General features: G+C 51.3%; 10 protein-coding genes across 10 annotated transcripts; 3 read left to right on the forward strand and 7 right to left on the reverse strand.

The window, feature by feature from the left end:
• Nucleotides 1-654: 654 nt before the first annotated feature.
• On the reverse strand, nucleotides 655-1,564 carry PtrM4_106630 (Peroxidase-2 domain containing protein; the record flags this gene model as incomplete). The annotated part of the gene is made up of 3 exons (XM_001936066.1): nucleotides 655-830; nucleotides 888-1,400; nucleotides 1,450-1,564. The coding sequence occupies 3 exons, from the start codon at nucleotides 1,562-1,564 to the stop codon at nucleotides 655-657; spliced, it is 804 nt and encodes a 267-aa protein (XP_001936101.1).
• A 2,126-nt stretch (nucleotides 1,565-3,690) lies between these two features.
• On the forward strand, nucleotides 3,691-4,122 carry PtrM4_106640 (uncharacterized protein; the record flags this gene model as incomplete). The annotated part of the gene is made up of 1 exon (XM_001936065.1): nucleotides 3,691-4,122. One exon carries the CDS (start codon nucleotides 3,691-3,693, stop codon nucleotides 4,120-4,122), a length of 432 nt encoding a protein of 143 aa, XP_001936100.1.
• A 387-nt stretch (nucleotides 4,123-4,509) lies between these two features.
• PtrM4_106650 (uncharacterized protein) lies at nucleotides 4,510-5,100 on the reverse strand (the record flags this gene model as incomplete). The annotated part of the gene is made up of 1 exon (XM_066107711.1): nucleotides 4,510-5,100. One exon carries the CDS (start codon nucleotides 5,098-5,100, stop codon nucleotides 4,510-4,512), a length of 591 nt encoding a protein of 196 aa, XP_065962160.1.
• Nucleotides 5,101-5,279: 179 nt separating this feature from the next.
• On the reverse strand, nucleotides 5,280-5,634 carry PtrM4_106660 (uncharacterized protein; the record flags this gene model as incomplete). Its single annotated transcript, XM_066107712.1, has 2 exons — nucleotides 5,280-5,286; nucleotides 5,363-5,634. The coding sequence occupies 2 exons, from the start codon at nucleotides 5,632-5,634 to the stop codon at nucleotides 5,280-5,282; spliced, it is 279 nt and encodes a 92-aa protein (XP_065962161.1).
• A 342-nt stretch (nucleotides 5,635-5,976) lies between these two features.
• Nucleotides 5,977-6,129, forward strand: PtrM4_106670 (uncharacterized protein; the record flags this gene model as incomplete). The annotated part of the gene is made up of 1 exon (XM_001936063.2): nucleotides 5,977-6,129. One exon carries the CDS (start codon nucleotides 5,977-5,979, stop codon nucleotides 6,127-6,129), a length of 153 nt encoding a protein of 50 aa, XP_001936098.2.
• Nucleotides 6,130-7,056: 927 nt separating this feature from the next.
• PtrM4_106680 (Ptpl, Protein tyrosine phosphatase protein (contains Pro instead catalytic Arg)) lies at nucleotides 7,057-7,751 on the reverse strand (the record flags this gene model as incomplete). Its single annotated transcript, XM_066107713.1, has 3 exons — nucleotides 7,057-7,064; nucleotides 7,109-7,372; nucleotides 7,427-7,751. The coding sequence occupies 3 exons, from the start codon at nucleotides 7,749-7,751 to the stop codon at nucleotides 7,057-7,059; spliced, it is 597 nt and encodes a 198-aa protein (XP_065962162.1).
• Nucleotides 7,752-8,365: 614 nt separating this feature from the next.
• Nucleotides 8,366-9,976, reverse strand: PtrM4_106690 (uncharacterized protein; the record flags this gene model as incomplete). Its single annotated transcript, XM_066107714.1, has 3 exons — nucleotides 8,366-8,521; nucleotides 8,573-9,606; nucleotides 9,751-9,976. The coding sequence occupies 3 exons, from the start codon at nucleotides 9,974-9,976 to the stop codon at nucleotides 8,366-8,368; spliced, it is 1,416 nt and encodes a 471-aa protein (XP_065962163.1).
• A 638-nt stretch (nucleotides 9,977-10,614) lies between these two features.
• On the reverse strand, nucleotides 10,615-12,122 carry PtrM4_106700 (Prp19 multi-domain protein; the record flags this gene model as incomplete). Its single annotated transcript, XM_001936060.2, has 2 exons — nucleotides 10,615-11,539; nucleotides 11,632-12,122. 2 exons carry the CDS (start codon nucleotides 12,120-12,122, stop codon nucleotides 10,615-10,617), a joined length of 1,416 nt encoding a protein of 471 aa, XP_001936095.1.
• A 1,046-nt stretch (nucleotides 12,123-13,168) lies between these two features.
• PtrM4_106710 (Alpha-glucosidase, family 31 glycosyl hydrolase) lies at nucleotides 13,169-16,162 on the forward strand (the record flags this gene model as incomplete). The annotated part of the gene is made up of 5 exons (XM_066107715.1): nucleotides 13,169-13,394; nucleotides 13,450-13,772; nucleotides 13,824-14,198; nucleotides 14,249-14,657; nucleotides 14,709-16,162. 5 exons carry the CDS (start codon nucleotides 13,169-13,171, stop codon nucleotides 16,160-16,162), a joined length of 2,787 nt encoding a protein of 928 aa, XP_065962164.1.
• A 1,272-nt stretch (nucleotides 16,163-17,434) lies between these two features.
• Nucleotides 17,435-18,043, reverse strand: PtrM4_106720 (uncharacterized protein; the record flags this gene model as incomplete). Its single annotated transcript, XM_001936058.2, has 1 exon — nucleotides 17,435-18,043. One exon carries the CDS (start codon nucleotides 18,041-18,043, stop codon nucleotides 17,435-17,437), a length of 609 nt encoding a protein of 202 aa, XP_001936093.2.
• Nucleotides 18,044-18,464: the final 421 nt, after the last annotated feature.

Raw genomic sequence — 18,464 nt, forward strand, 5'->3', positions numbered from 1 at the left:
CCTGCAACCCACAGTACTAGTACCCTCACCGCCCGAGAGATCCTCCAGCGGCAGATAATATCTACGCATTTAGCAAGCTCCTCATGACGGTACCAAGCCAGCCGATCGCATTCACACTTGTGGCGATATGATTCCGATTGATTGCAGGCTCTTGGTAATAGAATCGACGATGAAGCTCCGTCATGACGTCGAAAAACCTGCCTGTCAAGTTCATCGACAAGTTGACGTGTGCGTGGCAGTGTATCGGAGTTTCCGTCCGTTTCGCCAACCAACGGTGAAACACGGTCTCTGTTTTCATGGGGTTTGAGAACCATAGCACGGTGACGTATTCCATACACGAGAAATGAGAGGGGAAGAATTCTGACATGCTGTCATGCCGTGTGTGGCACAGTAACTTCATGGATATCCTGTTCCGCAACCGTGACAAGAACGTTGCGCCACTTCTCACGTGCCCCCCCCCAACTTCACTCCACTTTACGGACGTGATCAGTTGGGGACTTCGGCGCTTTCCCCGCTTCAGCCACAAAGGTTACGACGTTGGATATGGAGCATGATATCGCCAATATAATTGCTTCTACAGTAAGAGTGAATTATGATTATTGTCGTTAACAGGCCGTTACTAATGATACAAGGAATACTCTACATGTCCAAACTTTAAAACAAACCACCATGCAAATCTCGCGTCCCACTGCGACGTTTCTTATTCGCATCACCAGCCTGTAAACGGTCCGCTGCATTTTGAACCAGACCAGCGATGCGCTGGACTTTTGAGAGAGTAATCTGATCCGTCTTCTTGAACCAGCCAAGCTCCGTCGGAAACTTTTCATTCCCTGCATCTCTGTTAGTTTTATGATACTTGACTAGGTAGTCGTGGATCATAGACTTACTAAACCAAAACTCGATAACTGAGCGCCTAACCGTAGCCTGTTCAATACTTCCAAACACAGTAATCGGTATACCGGCCTGTCCAATACAGGAATTTACCCTCGCAGCCGATAAATCGCAGTTCCCATTCGTTAAATGACTATCCTTCTGACGTGTAATCGTGGTGTCCGCCATCATATCAACCGTAACCGTCTCAGCCGTCCAGTGTCGTCTTGAGCTCTGAAAGACAGTTTCGTTGAAGACATGGTTGTTTCCCAAAGCCGCATCTGCGCGCGACATACTGGCATCGTGCTCGAGCACGTTGTGCGCATTAAGTTGATCCAAAGTGAAGGATACAGCATTTGGGTCGGGGTTTACGACGAGGCCTTCTTGCCAGAGGATGCCGGCTAGTACAGGCTCGAAGTTTATGCCGTTTACCAGGCCGGAGACGACGTTATATTTTGTCATGTTGCGGCCGTCGCGGGGGATGTAGCCGTGGTTTGCTAGGGTGTTGAGCATGGGACACGGACCACGGACTGGATGTGTTAGTGCGGGTGACGATGTAGTGGAAGGGGGTTTGCTTACCTTGGCCTGGTATGGCAGGCGCCCAAATATGTGAATTGGAGGAATCGGAACTGAGGTATGGTCTAGCTGAGGCGAGTGTCGCCATCGACACTGTGAGAAAGGTAGTGAGCTTCATGGTGATGTTGTTGTTATTGTGTAGGATGGTTGTGTATGGATGCGACTGCAATGTACGCTTTTGTGGATAGATATTCAGAAAGCGGTATGACTTTGCTTTATATCAATTTAACTATTCAAAAGAAAAGTCTAGACCTCAAATTCCAAGCGCCAACTCTCTACCCAAACCTGATGATGTAGAATCTTCCGCCACAAAAGTAACTTGATCCTTCTTTTCCCGTAAACAAATACCCGTGCAGAGCCCGTCTTGCACTTTGCGATTCTAGCCTCGTGACTAGACTGAAAGCGACGCAATCCCGAGTACCGGGCTCATCGGGGAAGCCCACAGACATGCGCAAGTAGCCACATAGTCGGGAGGAATTGCATGTCGATCTCCTCTAGGTTACCAAACTTTTGTGGCTTCAAGTGATGTGTTTTTCTGACATTTTGTGAGCCAATGAGTCGCCGCATGAACCTGCGTACTGACAGCTTGTCAGACGCGTCGAAACGTGACGAAACCTGAGGCTGCGAATGTAATGATGCTGTAACCCCTGAGAAATATATGCAAATCTGCGTCTTCGTGGTTACACACTCACCTTGTCATTGAATCAAACCATATCGTGCCGGACCTGACGGAGTTCCTGCCTAGGGCCCTGTGAATCTTCCTAGTCGCAAGGGAACAATCTCCTTCGATCAAAGATCAAGGAGATTTCGTGCCCTGGATGGATATAGAAGCTTCCGGGCCCGGAACGCACAAGATTGTGGAGTGATGGTTTGCTCTTATCCACGCTTATATAGCCTGGAGACTGCGTATGTTCTCCTTTGTGACAAATAACCTAGCACGTAGCCTCGCTGGGGCTATCGGCAAGATCTAGGTGGCGTCGTCGATGCCGGGGATAGAACCGTGAATCGGAGACTGGTTGGAATGACATCACGTGGCGGCGCTTGCCTCCCGGTGCTCCGTGATAGCGTAGAGAGACTGGAACTCTGAAATGAAAAGAACACAGTCTTAAGATGACATGTAAGCTGGGAGTCCCCGAATAAAGACGGAACACCGTTCCCGTTGTAATGACTGTACTGTACAATTATCCGTCGGATGCTGTAGACCGTACCGAAGTACCTTCCTTTCTTGGTGGTTGAGATTTGTAAGAATACCTTGGTTTCCGCCATGTGCTTACAGATGACAGGCTGTAGCTGCAAACACTATGCATACAGAGCTGAACGCGCGCTTACCGGTACTTGCTAGCATCGTGAACCGATGTCCAGGTGTCGAGTAAGAATGGGTGAGGGGCAACAGCCGACCACCAAGATCGCTAGCGAAGCTGGATAAGCCACAACCCTAACCACCAACAACTGGTCTACTTCAGTAAATTTGTCACTTGCGCCAATCCATGGTTCGCACAAAAAGACGCCTCGCCTCCTCACCGCTTGCTTCACATCGCTCACATCCGGATCCAACGAACAGCCCTCTCCCACTCTGCTACGCAGACCGGCCGACAGCCCTATATTATCTACTATCGACGCACGCCCACGATTGGCCGCGCACCACGGACGCGAAGGAATCTTCTTCTCTCCGCATAAGTCACCTGGCGTGCGGCTCTTCTCACAAGTTTGCCTCCTTGCGCCATGGACACGCCATGATTGGCTGCACAGAAACGCCACTAACTTTGCCCGAGAACCAATATCTCTGCTACAATGCCGGGTCACTGACGACGCTAGCAAGCCGTCACACATCTATGGCCAGCAGAAGCTGAGCAGGTGTCGGGATACGCATGCAAAGGGCGTGTAAGGGTTCTTGTTCTAGAAAGACTGTTAATGCGAATCAAATACCCCTCGTGTTCTCACTACCCATAATCTGGCAACAACCCAGCATATCCCTTCACACCTTTTCTGTCGCTATCCGACCTTGCTTTTGATACCCTGGCCCTTTGACAGACTTTCTTATTCGAAACAAGTCTGCTTGTTTTGCCCCGGCATATCTCTCTCGTTACACCCGCGCCCACACTCTGGGTCTTTTGTTCTACTCTCCATACTTTTTTGTTCCATTTGCCTTCCATCACCACACCCTCCCAACCAGTCTACGATCGAGATTCCGAAACATTTCTGTTTACACTTTTTTGCTCTTGCAATCAAATACGCTTCGAGAACATGCCGCCTGTATATACAGATTCCGTCATCCCCGAAGCTCCTCCGGCCACCATTCCAAATGCGGGCTCGCGCAGCGACGGCTTCAGTCCTGCCGCCATCATCGGCATCGTAGTTGCCATCCTTTTCCTGCTGCTTTTGGTTCCCTTGATCGCCATCCTATTACGTCGATATGAAAGCACTCGACTACGCGAAACGCCAAAAAGTTCTGGAAGCAGCCTTGCCAGTCTCCGCAGCCACAGCCACAGCCACAGCCAAGAAGAACAACCAAATCTCGGAAGCATCCTCGTCACAAAAGAACTACTACGCTCCAGTGTGAGGATGGAACGGGTCGACTCTGGGATAAACCGACCGGATCAGATATATGGCAACGGGCGGGATCGGACAAGAGGATGGAGTGTCACTGAAGTTCGAGGTGGAGAGTTAAACAAGTGAAATGGAAAAGATTATCTCGATCGTTTGACTACAAATTCCGGCTTGGGGCCACCAAACCTCGGCCATAATGAAGCTTCTCAATGCTTCTCGGATTAGACTTCCGTAATCATGTCCATCAGCGGCGTTAGTCGACTGACTCCAGCGACGAGGCAGGTACTCGTCTGATGAGTCGAACCATGACGCCGCACCTAATATCCACCATTACGACTCAACTGCCGGCGCCTATAACAGACGACGAATGGCTCCCTTTGGTAGGGATGGGTGGTGTTCTTGCATGAGCCTTTGTTCGGCCTGAGTAATGATGTTGTAGAAGCTGCGAGTTGCGGTGAGGGCAGCCTGAGACATCCACAATGTCGCACCATATCCGCCGCGTGGACTGGAGGTTATTTATAGTTTTCGATACAGGTGCATTTGCATGCGCATGTTTTCCAACTCGATTGGATACTGCAGTCTGTCGTCCAATCTGAACCACCTGCTGTCATCCTCTGTGATTTTCTCCCAGCTTGCAATCTCCTCTTTGCCCCGTTCATTCTTGTTGCTGCTCGCCTGATTCAACAGCGTATGGTCCAGTAGCCACTGCATAGGGTACTTCTTCTCTGCGCCGTTGAGAGTAACTGACGAGTAGCTTCCGGGGCTGTCCACTACCAACAACAAGGCTCCAGACTGAAGGACAGAGGTAACGTGTAGCAGGAACTTCTGCGTCAGAGGCAGTGATGTCGTGTAAAGTTCGTTGAGTGTGAAGAGCAGGGTTACAAGGCTAGCCTCTGCAAGCTGCGAGTTTATAGCAGGTGTAGAAGCTTGAAGCACATCGTGCTGGTGGAACGTAATAGAAATATCCTCCGGATTGGCGAACGGGACGTTTGCAGCTTTTGCAGCGGCCGAAGCGTACTTTGACAGTACCGGTGTGGTCGTGAGATGCTGTGCCAAGTTCTCCACCACGACATTCCAGTCTGCAATATCAACGGCCGAGATCTCCATCCTCCTTGGCTTCTTCTTCTTCTTCTCATCATCTCCCTCCTCTTGTGGGTCTAAAGTCGAAAGCAACTTCTGCAATCCCCCCAATGCCACGACTTCCGCGCCAGCACCTCCACCTAAACACACAACCTTGTAACTCTTCCTCCCATTCTCTTCCTCTCCATCCGCACCCGAATTTTCACTCACAAACTCCAAATGATCCCTTAATTCCCATAACAAATCCAAATACCCCAACGCTCGACTTGGGCTCCACCTCGCCGCGTACACCTCAAGATACTCATTCTTCCCAAAAGCAGTCGCAAAGTCGCGATTGTACAAATGACCTTTGACTTCCTGCAGCAACGGCGCAAAATCCGAACTCAAATGTTCAGCAAACGAGTTCCGGAAGATATTGAGCAGGAGTTGTTGAAGTTCAATGGGAATGTACTGCGCCTTTGAATCTTCGTTTGGGCGGCGCTCGGCTCGCGGTTTTCCAGGTTGTTTGGTCGACTCTCTCTGCGCCTTGCGCTTTGCATTGAGTTTGGAATTTGGCGCCATGACTATCCGCGAGGTAGACCAGTAGATCCGGCAATTCCGAGCTATTGAAAATTAGAACTTGTTTGGCAGACACAGAAAGTCGAGGGTGAAAGTCTCGTTCTCTTTCTAAGCGAGAAGGTGTGATTCGCGCTTCCGCCGCTTTCCCCCTCCGTTACTCCCCTCTCTCGGAACGCGTTCCGATGTCTAATCCCGACCACCTCGGGATACCTGACGTTCGCTATTCCTTGAGTCATCTATCCCACGTATCTCCCTATAAAAACGGCGTGATTCCGCACAAGCACAGCAAACGTGAACAAGAATCTGAAACCATAATCACGCATTCCAAGTGTCAATTCTCACATCATGCGTCTCCCATACGTCCCCGACCCTCCCAACTTCACAAACGAAGACGATAAGGCCGTCGAGCAGCGGGTTAGGAAAAGACGGGGCGAGAAAGGCCTTATTGCTTTGGATAGGACGTTGCTTCATGCTCCTCCTGTTGCTGATGGATGGTGAGTACAAGAATTTCTGTCGTGAGATTATGATGTTTAGGGCGCATAACTAAGGGATGTACTTGAACTACATGAAGAGCAGAGCCTCAGTAGACGTCACCGATATCAAAACAGCAAACCATTGTAACACCACACACCACAGGAACTCCTTCCTCGGCGCTATCCGCACAGGCACCAGCCTCCCCACGTCGGTCCGCGAAACAGCAATCTGCCGCGTCGCCGTGTTAAACAAAGCTTGGTATGAATGGGATTCCCACTCTCCCCTCCTAAACTCCTCACCTGGTAAATATTTCCTCCATCCCATTCCCCCCTCCTATCCTTCCTCTCTCCCCCACTAACACCCCACCCCCCAGAAATAACACCAACGCACACCTCAACAATCCTGACCCATGTCCCCCATACCCCACCCCCAGCGCAGACCCTCGGCCCCAAACTCTCCGCCGTACTCGCCTACACAGACGCTATGACGCTCGACGTAACTGTTCCAGAAGAAGTTTTTACAGCATTGAAAGAGCAGTTTAGTGAGAAGGAGGTTGTGGAGATTACGGCGACGGTGGCGGCCTACAATTGCGTGAGTCGGTTTTTGGTGGCTTTGGATGTTGGGGAGAGGAATGCACAGGAGGGGCCGGGGGAGGGGGGGGAAGGAGTGAGTAGGAAGGTAGAGGGATGGAGAGCGGGTTGGATTAGATGTTTGTGTTTATATGATGCTAAGACCCTATTAACTTTCCCTACTCTGAAATTCCCACAGTCAGGGAATTTCCCATCTTCTCTCCCTTTTCATGTATATAACCCACCCAACACCTATCCTACTCCTCAAGCCTTCCTACTCTGTCTCGCAATCTTCCTCCTCTGACTCAACATATGCGAAAAAAGTACATAACTACCAGGCACATAAACCGCCAACACGGTCCAAAACGCATACGCAAACAACTCATTCCGCTCCTTTGCTAGCGGAATAGCCTTGTACACAAGCCAGCACTCACTCGCGATACCAAGCGGGTACAGCACAAGAAACGTATTATATCTCAACCAAGTCCAAATTTTCGGTACCCCAAGACCAGAGAGCGAGAAAACGAAATAGGAGTACCGGATCACTTCTGTTACGCTCCAGGCGAGCAGCATGGTGCTATAGGCGGGGGAGTGCCGGGTCGATGTGGGAAAGGCGGGGGGCGAGGCGACGAGGTGGACGAGGAGGTAGCGCGATGCTACTTGCATTAATGTTGTGAGGAGGGGTGCGCGTACGATACCTTTTTGTATTTGTTAGCCACACTGCTCCTCCAGTACATCCCAGAAATACATACCAAACAGACTATGCAACACCTCCATACCCGCAAGCGTCTGCACCATCCTAGTATAAACCTCCAACTCGTCATAAACCCTCCCACTCGCCAACCCCTTCTTCGTCGCAGTTAACCAGTCGTCACTGCCGAAGAAAGCGCCGGCTTTTTGTGCGGTTATAATTTCCCGGCTGCCGACAGTAAGGGTTTGAACGAGCACGCCCGTCCAGAGTGCTGCGGAAACAGCGTTGTAAGCAACGAGGTAGGCATTCTTTACGCCTCCGGATTGCTTTGCTGGTCGCTGGTCGTTTGGGGCGGCTGCCTGGGCGGGTTTTGATTTGGATGACATTGTTGCACCGACAGTCCCTGCCTTTACTCTCTCTGAAGATGGGTGGAAAGGAGTGTAGGAGTATCAATTGCGGGAACCTGGACCCTGGGTTTTGTTGGTCGTGGTTGATGTGTGTCCGAGGCCACTTTGTACCAAGTTCAGATTATTGACGAGGCCTCGGCTCGCGTACCTGAAGACCCTTGCTCGCTTGGCGCGGCCGATGCCGGGGGCCCACGTGCGATGAGATCATGATACGTCCATCACATTTGAGGCTCTGCGTCCTCTTGCGTCCGAACATGACGGGAACATGGTGTTGGAACAGCTATTCAACGACACATCATGAATCACATTTAGTCATATTGTTTACTATATTGTGATAGATGAACGTGTAAATGACAAGTGCCACACTATCCGGAACAGCAACTCCGTGTTATGCAAATACAACAACCCCAGCGCCTAGTAACTTAAGACATGGGATACTGTGGGAGGAAATCCTGCAGAAAGAGACATAACGATGGAAGCTTGGGTATCGTGAAAAAGTCCCAACCATCCCCTAGCCGAAAACTGACCCTGATAAGAAATAGAGTTGGGAAAACTTGCAACTGTCCACCTCTTGACTTCGTAAGCCTTGAAGCTTATAAGAATACCTGGATCATGGCCTTTTTCGACGACACATTCTTGTCACAGCCGTCGACTACACAAACCTTGAAAGGCTCCGTGTTGGTTGGCTTTTCCTTGCCCTTTGCACTCCGCTTAGCACTTCGATTCGCAGTGCATTCGCCACAGTAAACCTGTCTTGATGTTAGTCCATGGCTAGGAATTGTATATAGAAGTATGCTTACGTGACCGCATCCCTTGACAATCCATACCTGTCGTTTGATATCATCGCTACCCACACAAAGCTCCTCCTCGCAGTTCGGACATATCAGCGCATCCTCCTCTTCTGGGCTCCTCGTGAAGCCTTCTGGCGCTTTTGGAGGTGCCTCGTACGTTGGTGGGGGAGGTACTGAATCGCGCCCCCGCGGGCCGAGATCAAACGCTACAGCGTCAAAGTCCAATGCAGGTGCTACAAAAGCACCTACTCGAATATGCGCATGACGCGAGCGGTGAGGAGCGATGGGTTCGTTTAAGCGGGTTGCTGTACGATGGACGGAAGCGTGAAAACGGTCAACTTGTGCTCGAAGATGAGTGAAGCGGCCATTCAAAGTACCAAAAAGATCCAAGACATTGTCTAGTTCTTGCGCCCGACGCCTTGCTACCTCTGCTTCAGGGAGGGGGACCTCTCGCAGAAATTCCACTTCATCGTCGGAATTGTTGCCACCCATTGTTGGCGGCGGGAGACGTCTACCTTCTATAGCTCGTGATGATATGAATTGTATGTCGGGCGAGCTCGGTTCGGGTACTTCGGGTGCTGGTGGTGTCGCCATTCGCCACTCCTCCTCGCCATTATCCAGGTCGATGATAATGTCCATGCCTCGCGGTAGTCGGGGTGCGCCATTCCCACGGCGAGCCCGACTCGACTCTTGCTGCTCTTGTACCCTCTCAGCCGGTCGCTGTTGACCATTATTACCGTCCTGGCTAGCACCATATCCGGAATCGTCGGCAGTGAGGTCAATAACATCGTCTCTTCTCATATCAACCATGATGTCGTCATCATCATCCCCAGTCAAGTCGACGGAGCCTGCTTCTTGCTCTTGTGCTGCGCTAGCTGGCCGTCTAAAGTCGAATCCATCGCCGACATAACGCCGTGGTATCATTCGCCGCACTCCTTCCAGGCGCATCATCCTGCCGGGGCGGGAGCTTGTCGCTGCAGGCGGAGCACGGTCGATGTGTCTGGGAGCAACTTCCTCCCAGCCGCGAGAACGCAATGCCGAGTCTAAGTTAGGTGTTGGTCGTTGTTCAAAGGCCTGGTAGTGGGTTGGGGGATCGTCGTCGTCGTCGTCGTCGAATGTTGGGGTCCGTCGCTGTTGGTCGAGGGGTGCAGGCGCGTAATCGTCGTTCAGCGTGAGGCCCGTGTGACTGGCGTCGTAGTGGTGAGGAGCTTCGCGTTGTTCGGCAAAGGCTTGATATCTCCAGGCTGGTGAGGTGGAACCTGCCTCCTCGTCCATTTGTGCATGTGAGCGCTGCTCAGGGTCAGCCAGCGTCCAACTCCCATTGTACCCTGTTCCGCTCGGGTTCTTGGTATGACCGGCACTCACCTTGTGCTGTCCGTGCGTGTACCCAAATGGCAGTCCTTCTTCTTCCATGCCGGATGTACGAGACAGGAGCGATGCGGGGTATGCCGTGAGGATGACTGCCGTTATCGACAATGTCGATGTGAGGGCCGTGAAAGTGTCGTAGCGCTGGCGTGGCAGGCGTGTTCAGGTCGGCGAAACTCGTTGCTGGTGGCAAGGATGGCACCTCGGAAACGATCCGACAACCAGCACAAAGATTACCGCAGATTGTCATTCACCAATACCCCTACGCTGAACAATGGGGATCCATTTTGTTCTTCACATTTCTGTTTTTTCTATATGAGCTCTCGCACCGTTTACAGCCTATTCACAGTGCCTCGCACATACATGAACAATAACGTGATGTAGTGCGACATGAATAATTTCTTCTTTGATTGTCCTGAGGACGTTTCATATACCTACAGCAACGCTATATCCAACTTTGAGCCTGTGTATTTGCAACAGAAAACATCGCCTACCATGGCTGTTTTCATCTTCTGACGTATGCACCGACTTGGCTCTGGCCAGTCTGGTCCAAGGCCTTCTCAACACACTGTCCTGTGCCCCTCCTCCGTGATTCCAGTCGTGTGCGACATGGCTCAAACTTCACCTTTTTTGTTTCGGTAGCCCTTATAGAATGATAAGACTCGCATATTGCAGCCTATCACTGCTTAGGGCGCTGCGAGTACCGCTAGACCACCCTCTGGTGTCAAAGCTACTAGGCTTGCAGCTTTGCCACCCCAGGCAATATCCTTCGCTGGCGCTGCCTTCCTAACGAGCTCGGCCCAGCTCTTCGTGGCCTTGGTAAATTGCTGCACCGACACGCTGCCTGTCCCGCCGATGGCCAAGTACATGCTGCTGTGGTCCCACCTGCAGCTAGTGGCAGGGCTACCTGATTCGAGCGTATGAACCACCGACTGCTTCCGGATATCCCAAATGGTAACACTGGAAGAGTTTTGTTGCACGAGAGCGAACCAAGTTCCATTCTCAGAGAACTTGAGATCCACGATAGGAGCGCCAATCTCGAGAGATGTCATCTGGGTGCCGGTCTTGATGTCGTAGACACGAACGTTGCCATCTGAGCTGCCGACGAAAAAGAGCATGCCGTCGACGTGGAATGATATGCATGTGATTTCCGCCTCGACATAGACTTGCGAGACAGTCTTGAACGTCGTAAGTTCGTGGACGGCATAGTGCTTATCGGTACCAGCTGTTGCGAGCATCTTTCCACTGGGGTGCAGGGACATGGATGTGATAGCTCCGGCATGTGATCCCACCTGTGCAATCTCCTTGCCTTGTTCGAATATCTTGACCGTACCAGCCGAAGTTCCAACAATTGCACGATCTCCGCACCAAGCTGTTGCTGTAACTGCGCTACCTGCGTTGAATGTCTGTACAACCTTCTGTTCTGCCAAGTCATAGACGCCCGCATTGCCGTCTGATCCGCCAAACAATACCATATTGGATTCGCTTGTAGCGACACTGCTGGCGCCAGGGTAAATGGCATCGGTCGTCTGGGCCAAGTCGAATCTGGACACATCTTCTGCAGATGTCCAATCGGCCGGTACAGCTCGCTTTCGACGTGATGCAAATAATCTATTTCTCGTTAGCCTTATCCTTCCAGGTTCTTATGAGCTAGACACCCAGCGGCCCAAAATAAAGGCCAATCAACGCGGGAAAAAACTCACTCTTGCTGTGTGTTATCGACAACTGCCACGAGCTCTTCAGGCAGACCCTGACCATCAACTTGCATCGCATCACCCTGGCCGCCTCCGCTGATGGTAACATTCGACAGAGCCTCACGGGCCTCATCGCGCTCTTTTGTAATCCGTGCAATCACTCTTGTTGCAGCATCGTTTTGGTATAGCGCAGTGCTCAGCTCCTGCCTTGTTTGCGCAAGGTGTTGCTTGAGCGTGTGTGTCTCCAATACAATGGCATCCCATTCATTCTGGAAGGCGCTGAGCATGGCAGGTATCGACGTGAAGTTTGGCGCGCGTGGGGTAACAACATTGGGCGATTTGAGCTCGATGAGGTCCTCAGTCGCGAGGTCCTCACCTGTAACGGGATCGGTGTGGTGTTCCGCGATGTGTGCTTCGATGAGACGCTTTTCAAAGACATTGCCGCTCTTGCGCGAGGCAACGGGTTCGCGGGGAGCTTCGCCAGAGATTGCGCAAAGCATTTTGTCGTGTTGTTTGTTATTGGTGATGTTAAAGGACAGCTGCCTGTCGCGTTTGAACTTTTCGGAGAAGGGAACGCGCTAGTTCTGTGGTCCGTGCACAGGGCTTCAGTCTCCAGGTTCTTGAACTGGGACATAACCTTGGAAATGGGTTCATTGTATGTATTGTATTTGGTCTCTATATTCCATGTCAACTACTTGATTTTGCTTATCATGTACATTGTAATAACGCCTAGGTCTTGGATCGTTTGTAGCCAACTTCGCTCTACACCTTGATCCATATTGATATAGCAATGGCGTGCACTCGGCAATATGTACAATGTCATTGAATTCTTGTAGCCTCCATTTCCTCACAGTACGAAATACAGCTGCTCAGCTTGGCATATGTTGTGTCGAGTATGCATGTGATGTGCTCGTTGATGGACGTCTGGACTCGCCTGTTCCACCTTAGAAATTCCTAATTATTTCTGCGTTGGCTCTAATCTGCCGCCGTCTTCTTGGTAACCACATCTCCATACCTCGGAAGATGGTACTTCGGCCGGTCCGACAGCGGGCCAATCGATCTGTCGATGGTCCGACATGTAGCCAATCGGAACGTCTCATCTACGCCCACGCTATGTTTCCCGCTTCACGTTCGAGTGAACAAGCTGAGCTCCGTTGCTTCTACCCCATAACCCCAGGCTTCGGGCAATTCGCGCCTAACCCCAGCTCCAAAATGGCAGCGTTTCCGGGCTGCCAAGTACTCGTAGTGTGCCTCTCCGGATCCAATAGCCTTGTCAAGTTGCTTCTTTGGTCCTCAAGGCTTTGCCAAGCCATGCACGACGAACAGTCCTTGGTGACGGCATTGCGGGGAGCGGGTCTTGGGTGCATTTGGAGCTACTGTAGTATGCAAACGGAAAGCCTGAACCGAGATCACAGTGCATTTCTTGTTGTGATGGTGCATGACCTAAAGTGTTTTGTGGCGCAGACTCAGGTATAAGAGGACGTTGAGATCCTCCAGAGATCAGCATCGATACAGGTCTCTGGTACTCTCAACACCAGCAGAAACCATGATCACCAAGGGGCTTCTCGTCCTTGGGTCTGCGATTCCCGCTCTTGCGGGTTCGCTTGTCGAACGCCAAAGCTCATCACTCGAAAACTGCCCTGGATACACCGCCAGCAATGTACAGAATGACGGCTCCAAGGTCACTGCGGATCTCTCTCTCGCAAGCACTGCTTGCAACGTCTATGGTGATGATCTGGCCGATCTCAAATTGGAAGTCGAATACCAAACGGGTGCGTTTGGAGGATCATTGCAATTTGATGGACCGCGACTAACCATAGGAAATAGAGGACCGACTTCATGTCAAGATCTACGACGCCGCTGAGAAGGTCTTCCAAATCCAAGAATCTGTCTGGCCACGTCCTTCTGCCGATGAGGGTGTTCAACCTGACAAGTCTGCCCTGACTTTCTCTTGGACCGACAGTCCTTTCTCCTTTGCCATCACACGCAAGGAGACCAACGAGACGCTCTTCGATACTTCGGCTGCGTCACTCGTCTTTGAGACACAGTACTTGCGCATGAGGACTGCTCTCCCAAATGCACCGAACCTGTACGGACTTGGTGAATCTACCGACTCGTTCCATCTCAACACCACCAACTACACGCGCACTGTAAGTATTTCAAAAACCTGAAGATTGCTCTCATGATGCTAATATACCTAGCTCTGGAACCGAGATGCCTACGGAACAGCCCCTGGAAGCAACCTGTACGGATCCCACCCAATCTATTTCGACCACCGCGGCGAGAACGGAACCCATGGTGTCTTCTTTGCCAGTTCTCAGGGCATGGATATCAAGATTGATGACTCTGAAGGCCAGTTCCTCGAATACAACACTTTGGGTGGTATCTTTGACTTTTACTTCCTTGCCGGTCCCAGCCCCAAGGAAGTTGCGATCCAATACTCTGCTCTTTCTGGTCTCCCAGCCATGATGCCATACTGGGGTTTCGGTTCCCACCAGTGCAAGTATGGTTACAGGGATGTTTGGGAAGTTGCTGAAGTTGTGGCAAACTACTCAATCGCTGACATTCCACTCGAGGTTAGTCCTGAGGATCTGTAATTCCTGAGTTCAACCACTAACACGCGTAGACTATGTGGACAGATATCGATTACATGGATCTCCGTCGCTTGTTCACTCTTGATCCCGAGCGTTACCCGCTTGAGCTGGTCCGCCAACTAGTAGACTACTTGCACTCCCATCAACAGCACTACATCCTGATGGTCAACTCTGCTGTATGGAGTGGCGACTATGATGGTTTCAACGACGGCGCCAAGCTTGAGGTCTTCCAGAAGCGTGCCAATGGCTCGTTCTTTGAAGGCGCTGTCTGGCCTGGCCCAACCGTCTTCCCCGATTGGTTCCACCCTAACACACAGCAATACTGGGATGAAAAGTTTGCCGAGTTCTTTGACCCTGCCACCGGCGTTGATATTGATGGCTTGTGGAACGATATGAACGAGCCCGCCAACTTCTGCCCATACCCTTGCGAGGATCCCGAAGGTAAGCCTTCTCATTTTGCATCGTAAACTCTAGATTACTAATATCTGGCAGCATACTCCACCGAGTCCAAGAACCCTCCTGAGCCACCACCAGTTCGCGCCTCGGCAGGACGTCAAATCCCGGGATTCCCAGCAGGTTTCCAACCGCAATCCAACTCCAGCACTTCCAGGCGCTCACTATACCCTCGAGAGTCCAACACCCGTGATACTAAACTTTCCATCTCTAAACGTCAAGCTTCCAACAACACCAACGATCTCGCCAAGTACCCTGGTCTTCCCGGGCGCGATCTCATCAACCCCAAGTATGAGATTCAGAACGCTGCCGGATCCATCAGCAACAAGACTCTTGATACCAATATCCAGAACTACGATAGTACTTATCACTATGATACACACAACTTTTGGGGATCGATGATGTCAATTGCAAGCCGCAAGTCTATGGTCAAGCGCCGTCCCGAACGTCGTCCATTGATCATTACACGATCTACTTTTGTTGGACTTGGTGCCCACCTAGGCAAATGGCTCGGCGACAACGTCTCCGAATGGGCCCAATATCGCTTCTCCATTGCGGGTATCCTCAGTTTCAATGCCATCTACCAAATCCCCATGGTCGGCCCCGATATCTGCGGTTTCGCAGGCAACACCACGGAAACCTTGTGCGCACGTTGGGCCACTCTGGGCGCATTCTACCCCTTCATGAGGAACCATGCCGGAGACACATCCATTAGCCAGGAATACTACCGCTGGCCCCTGACTACGGCAGCAGCCAAGAACGCCATCGCCGTAAGGTACAGGCTTTTGGATTACTTCTACACGGCCTTCCATCGCCAGGCCACCACCGGAGTACCCAGTCTAAACCCCCTTTGGTTCCACTACCCCTCAGACCCCGAGACGTTTGCCATTGACCACCAGTTCTTTTACGGCAACAGCATCCTCGTATCGCCTGTGCTGGAAGAAAACAGCACCTCGGTATCCATCTACCTGCCGAACGAGACCTTCTACGACTACTGGACTGGCGCGCGTGTCCAAGGAAAGGGCGAATACATCAACTTGACCGACGTGGGTTTTGATTCAATCCCCCTACATATCCGCGGTGGATCCATCTTGCCCCTCCGCGCAGAGTCCGCAAACACGACAACTGAGCTCAGGAAGAACGATTTCGTCCTCTGGATCGCACCGAACTCTACCAACCAAGCCACTGGCTCTTTGTACCTTGATGACGGTGATTCCATGGAACAACCGGCTACCTCACTCATCACCTTTTCATACGATAACGGCAAGTTCAGCATGGCTGGTGAATTTGGTTACAAGACCGATCTCGTAATCAAGAACATGACTGTCCTGGGTGGTGAAAAGACCGTCCAAGGACCCGTCGCTCTGAACGCAAGCTGGGAGCACAACTTCGGAGGCCCCGAGTTTGAGGGAATGGCACCCCGAAGACATGTAGGCGTTGGTTTCTTTTGGGGTGCAGCAGTGGGTCTCGCGAGTGTGATGTTCAACTTGTAGATGATGTCCATTTTTGTAGTATACAAAATTTTATAAAAAGGAAGGGAAAGGAAAGGAGATATCTATTCCCGTAGTATACAAATGTTCATGAAAAGGAAAGGAAAGGAAAGGTAGTCCGCCAGCAGACCACCCTCCCAAATCCCGAACCTCAAAGTCCCTAATCCCTTCTGCTCACTCCTCCTCCTCATCCTCCTCCTCCTCCTCATCCAAAACCAATCCCCCCCAGCCTACTCCTCCCCACCCTCCTCGCCACCTTCTCCCTCTCAAGCCGCTCCACTGTCTTCCACACACCCCTCCTCGCCCTCGGAATCCCACCCAACTATCTCCCGGGAAGAAGCTCCGACAGCTGCTTCACCTGCTGTCTTTGTTTGAATGACACAACGCCGTCCCTGCCCTTTTCGAGCTTCTTCTTCAGCGCCAGACGCTTCCTGCAGAGCAGGCGCTCCGCGTGCTTTGTCTTGGTCTTTGTGATCTTCTTTTTGGTGAGGACACCGGTTTGCTGGGGGTGCGGGGGCGGGCTTGGTGGTTGTGGTTGTGGTTGTGGAGGTTTTTGACCGTGTGCGTCCGGCCACGGGGCCCTTTTGTTGGGTGATAATACGGAGATTGGCGTTGCATTGGTGGATCCAATGGCGAACGATGGTTGGGGGATAGGTGTCCATTGTGTGGTATGTAGGCGCCTGGGGGCTGGTTTGAAGGTGGTAGATGGTGTGTTTTTGGGGATGTGGGAAGGTGCTCAGTGTATGATTTTGGTAGTATGTAGAGGTTTGGAAGTCTTGTGGGAAGTCTGGATATGGTAAGAAGATGGGGAGGGAGAGGGTATAGGTAGTTGTCGGATACCTAGGTTCACTCACAATAGTAGAGTTACAATAGATCTACTAAATGCTAAAATGTAAGAGAACAGCGGTGGAATCGAGGGGAAATGGTCGTGTGTAGTATAGGATTGTAAACTTACACTATTGTGAAGAGTGAAAGTGAAAGTGGCTCCGCTTTCACCACTTTCGATACTCCTTCCTACTCCTTCTCACTCTATTGTGCAGCTCTTCACGCTCACTTATACCAGCGTTAAACCAATCGAAAGAAACCCGCTTCTCGAAACAGAATTCCAGGTTCGCCATGTCCGCTGCCACTTTCCGGCTCACATCCGTCCACACAATAGCGTTGCGCTTGCGGAGCGGGTAGCTTCTATTGTGCGCGTCAAGAGTGAAGACATCGAATGTACAACCAGCCCATGGACCATTTTCGAAGAGTACGTGTTTTGTAGTGGGTCTGCCTTTATAGAGAAGAAGTCGCACTGCACGTCAACACGAGAAACACGTTGGCGAGAGTGAAAGGCTTGGGGTCATCCGGTACTTGCTCGCCATATAGCAATCGGTCAAAAGAGCATTGCAGACTTCTCCAAAATCTTCCCACTCTTTTACGATACGTGACAGGCTCCGGTGACGGTACAGATAGCTCCCAGCCCTTGTCCATATCGGCTGGTCTTTGCAGCTGATCTGAGCGTATATACTCCTTTGTGGTATTATTGCGCAAGATCCAGACTCTATTTTGGGGATACATGTACATCTGCGACAGATCCTTGTAAACCAGCACCCTTTTTGCAAGATCCAAATCGTCGAGGAACCTCGTTGGATACCAGGATGCACCTCCATCTACTGCTGCACCCCACCTATCTTCAGGCGGGTTCGGATAGCGATCCCACTCCCATTCCTTCAAAACCTCCCGGGAGAATCTGTATTCGCTACGATGTTGGGTTCTGACGTCGTAATGGTGCCGGAACTCGTCCGTGAGTTCTGAGTGACCACCGTAGAAGACAACCTTCTTTCCGGCCCAATTCGGTGATTGTGGACTCGCATAACTCCGGTGAATGTAGCTTAGGACCATTGGCCGCATTCGAGTAGAGGTAAGGCCTAGGGAGAGGACATCTTGTAGTTGATTCCTCAGAGGTGTTCAATACGTATCTCTGTTTGCAATGAAAAGCTGTTTGATTACGAGGTCGAAAATTCAGTTGGGAGGCGCTCTAATAGGAATGTATGCTTAGAACCGATGGCCCCTGCTGGCGGATGGTAATTTTGGTAACGCTGCGCTCCAACAATCGGTCTCGCAAAGGTATGGAAGAACCATGTCTTGTTCTTTGGTTGGAGGAAGTGATCAAAGGACCAACACTCATACTCTCTATCGTCCCGGATATTGATCTGCTTAACTTCTGGACAAACAAGCATGTATGTGTGGAGAAAATCGTCACGCCTATATAAGACCAAGCCATGGTGAGCGTGACTGCAAACTGCGCGGGGGAGATTTCGGT

This window comes from Pyrenophora tritici-repentis, chromosome 5 (assembly GCF_003171515.1).
Source record: "Pyrenophora tritici-repentis strain M4 chromosome 5, whole genome shotgun sequence".
NCBI lineage: Eukaryota > Fungi > Ascomycota > Dothideomycetes > Pleosporales > Pleosporaceae > Pyrenophora > Pyrenophora tritici-repentis.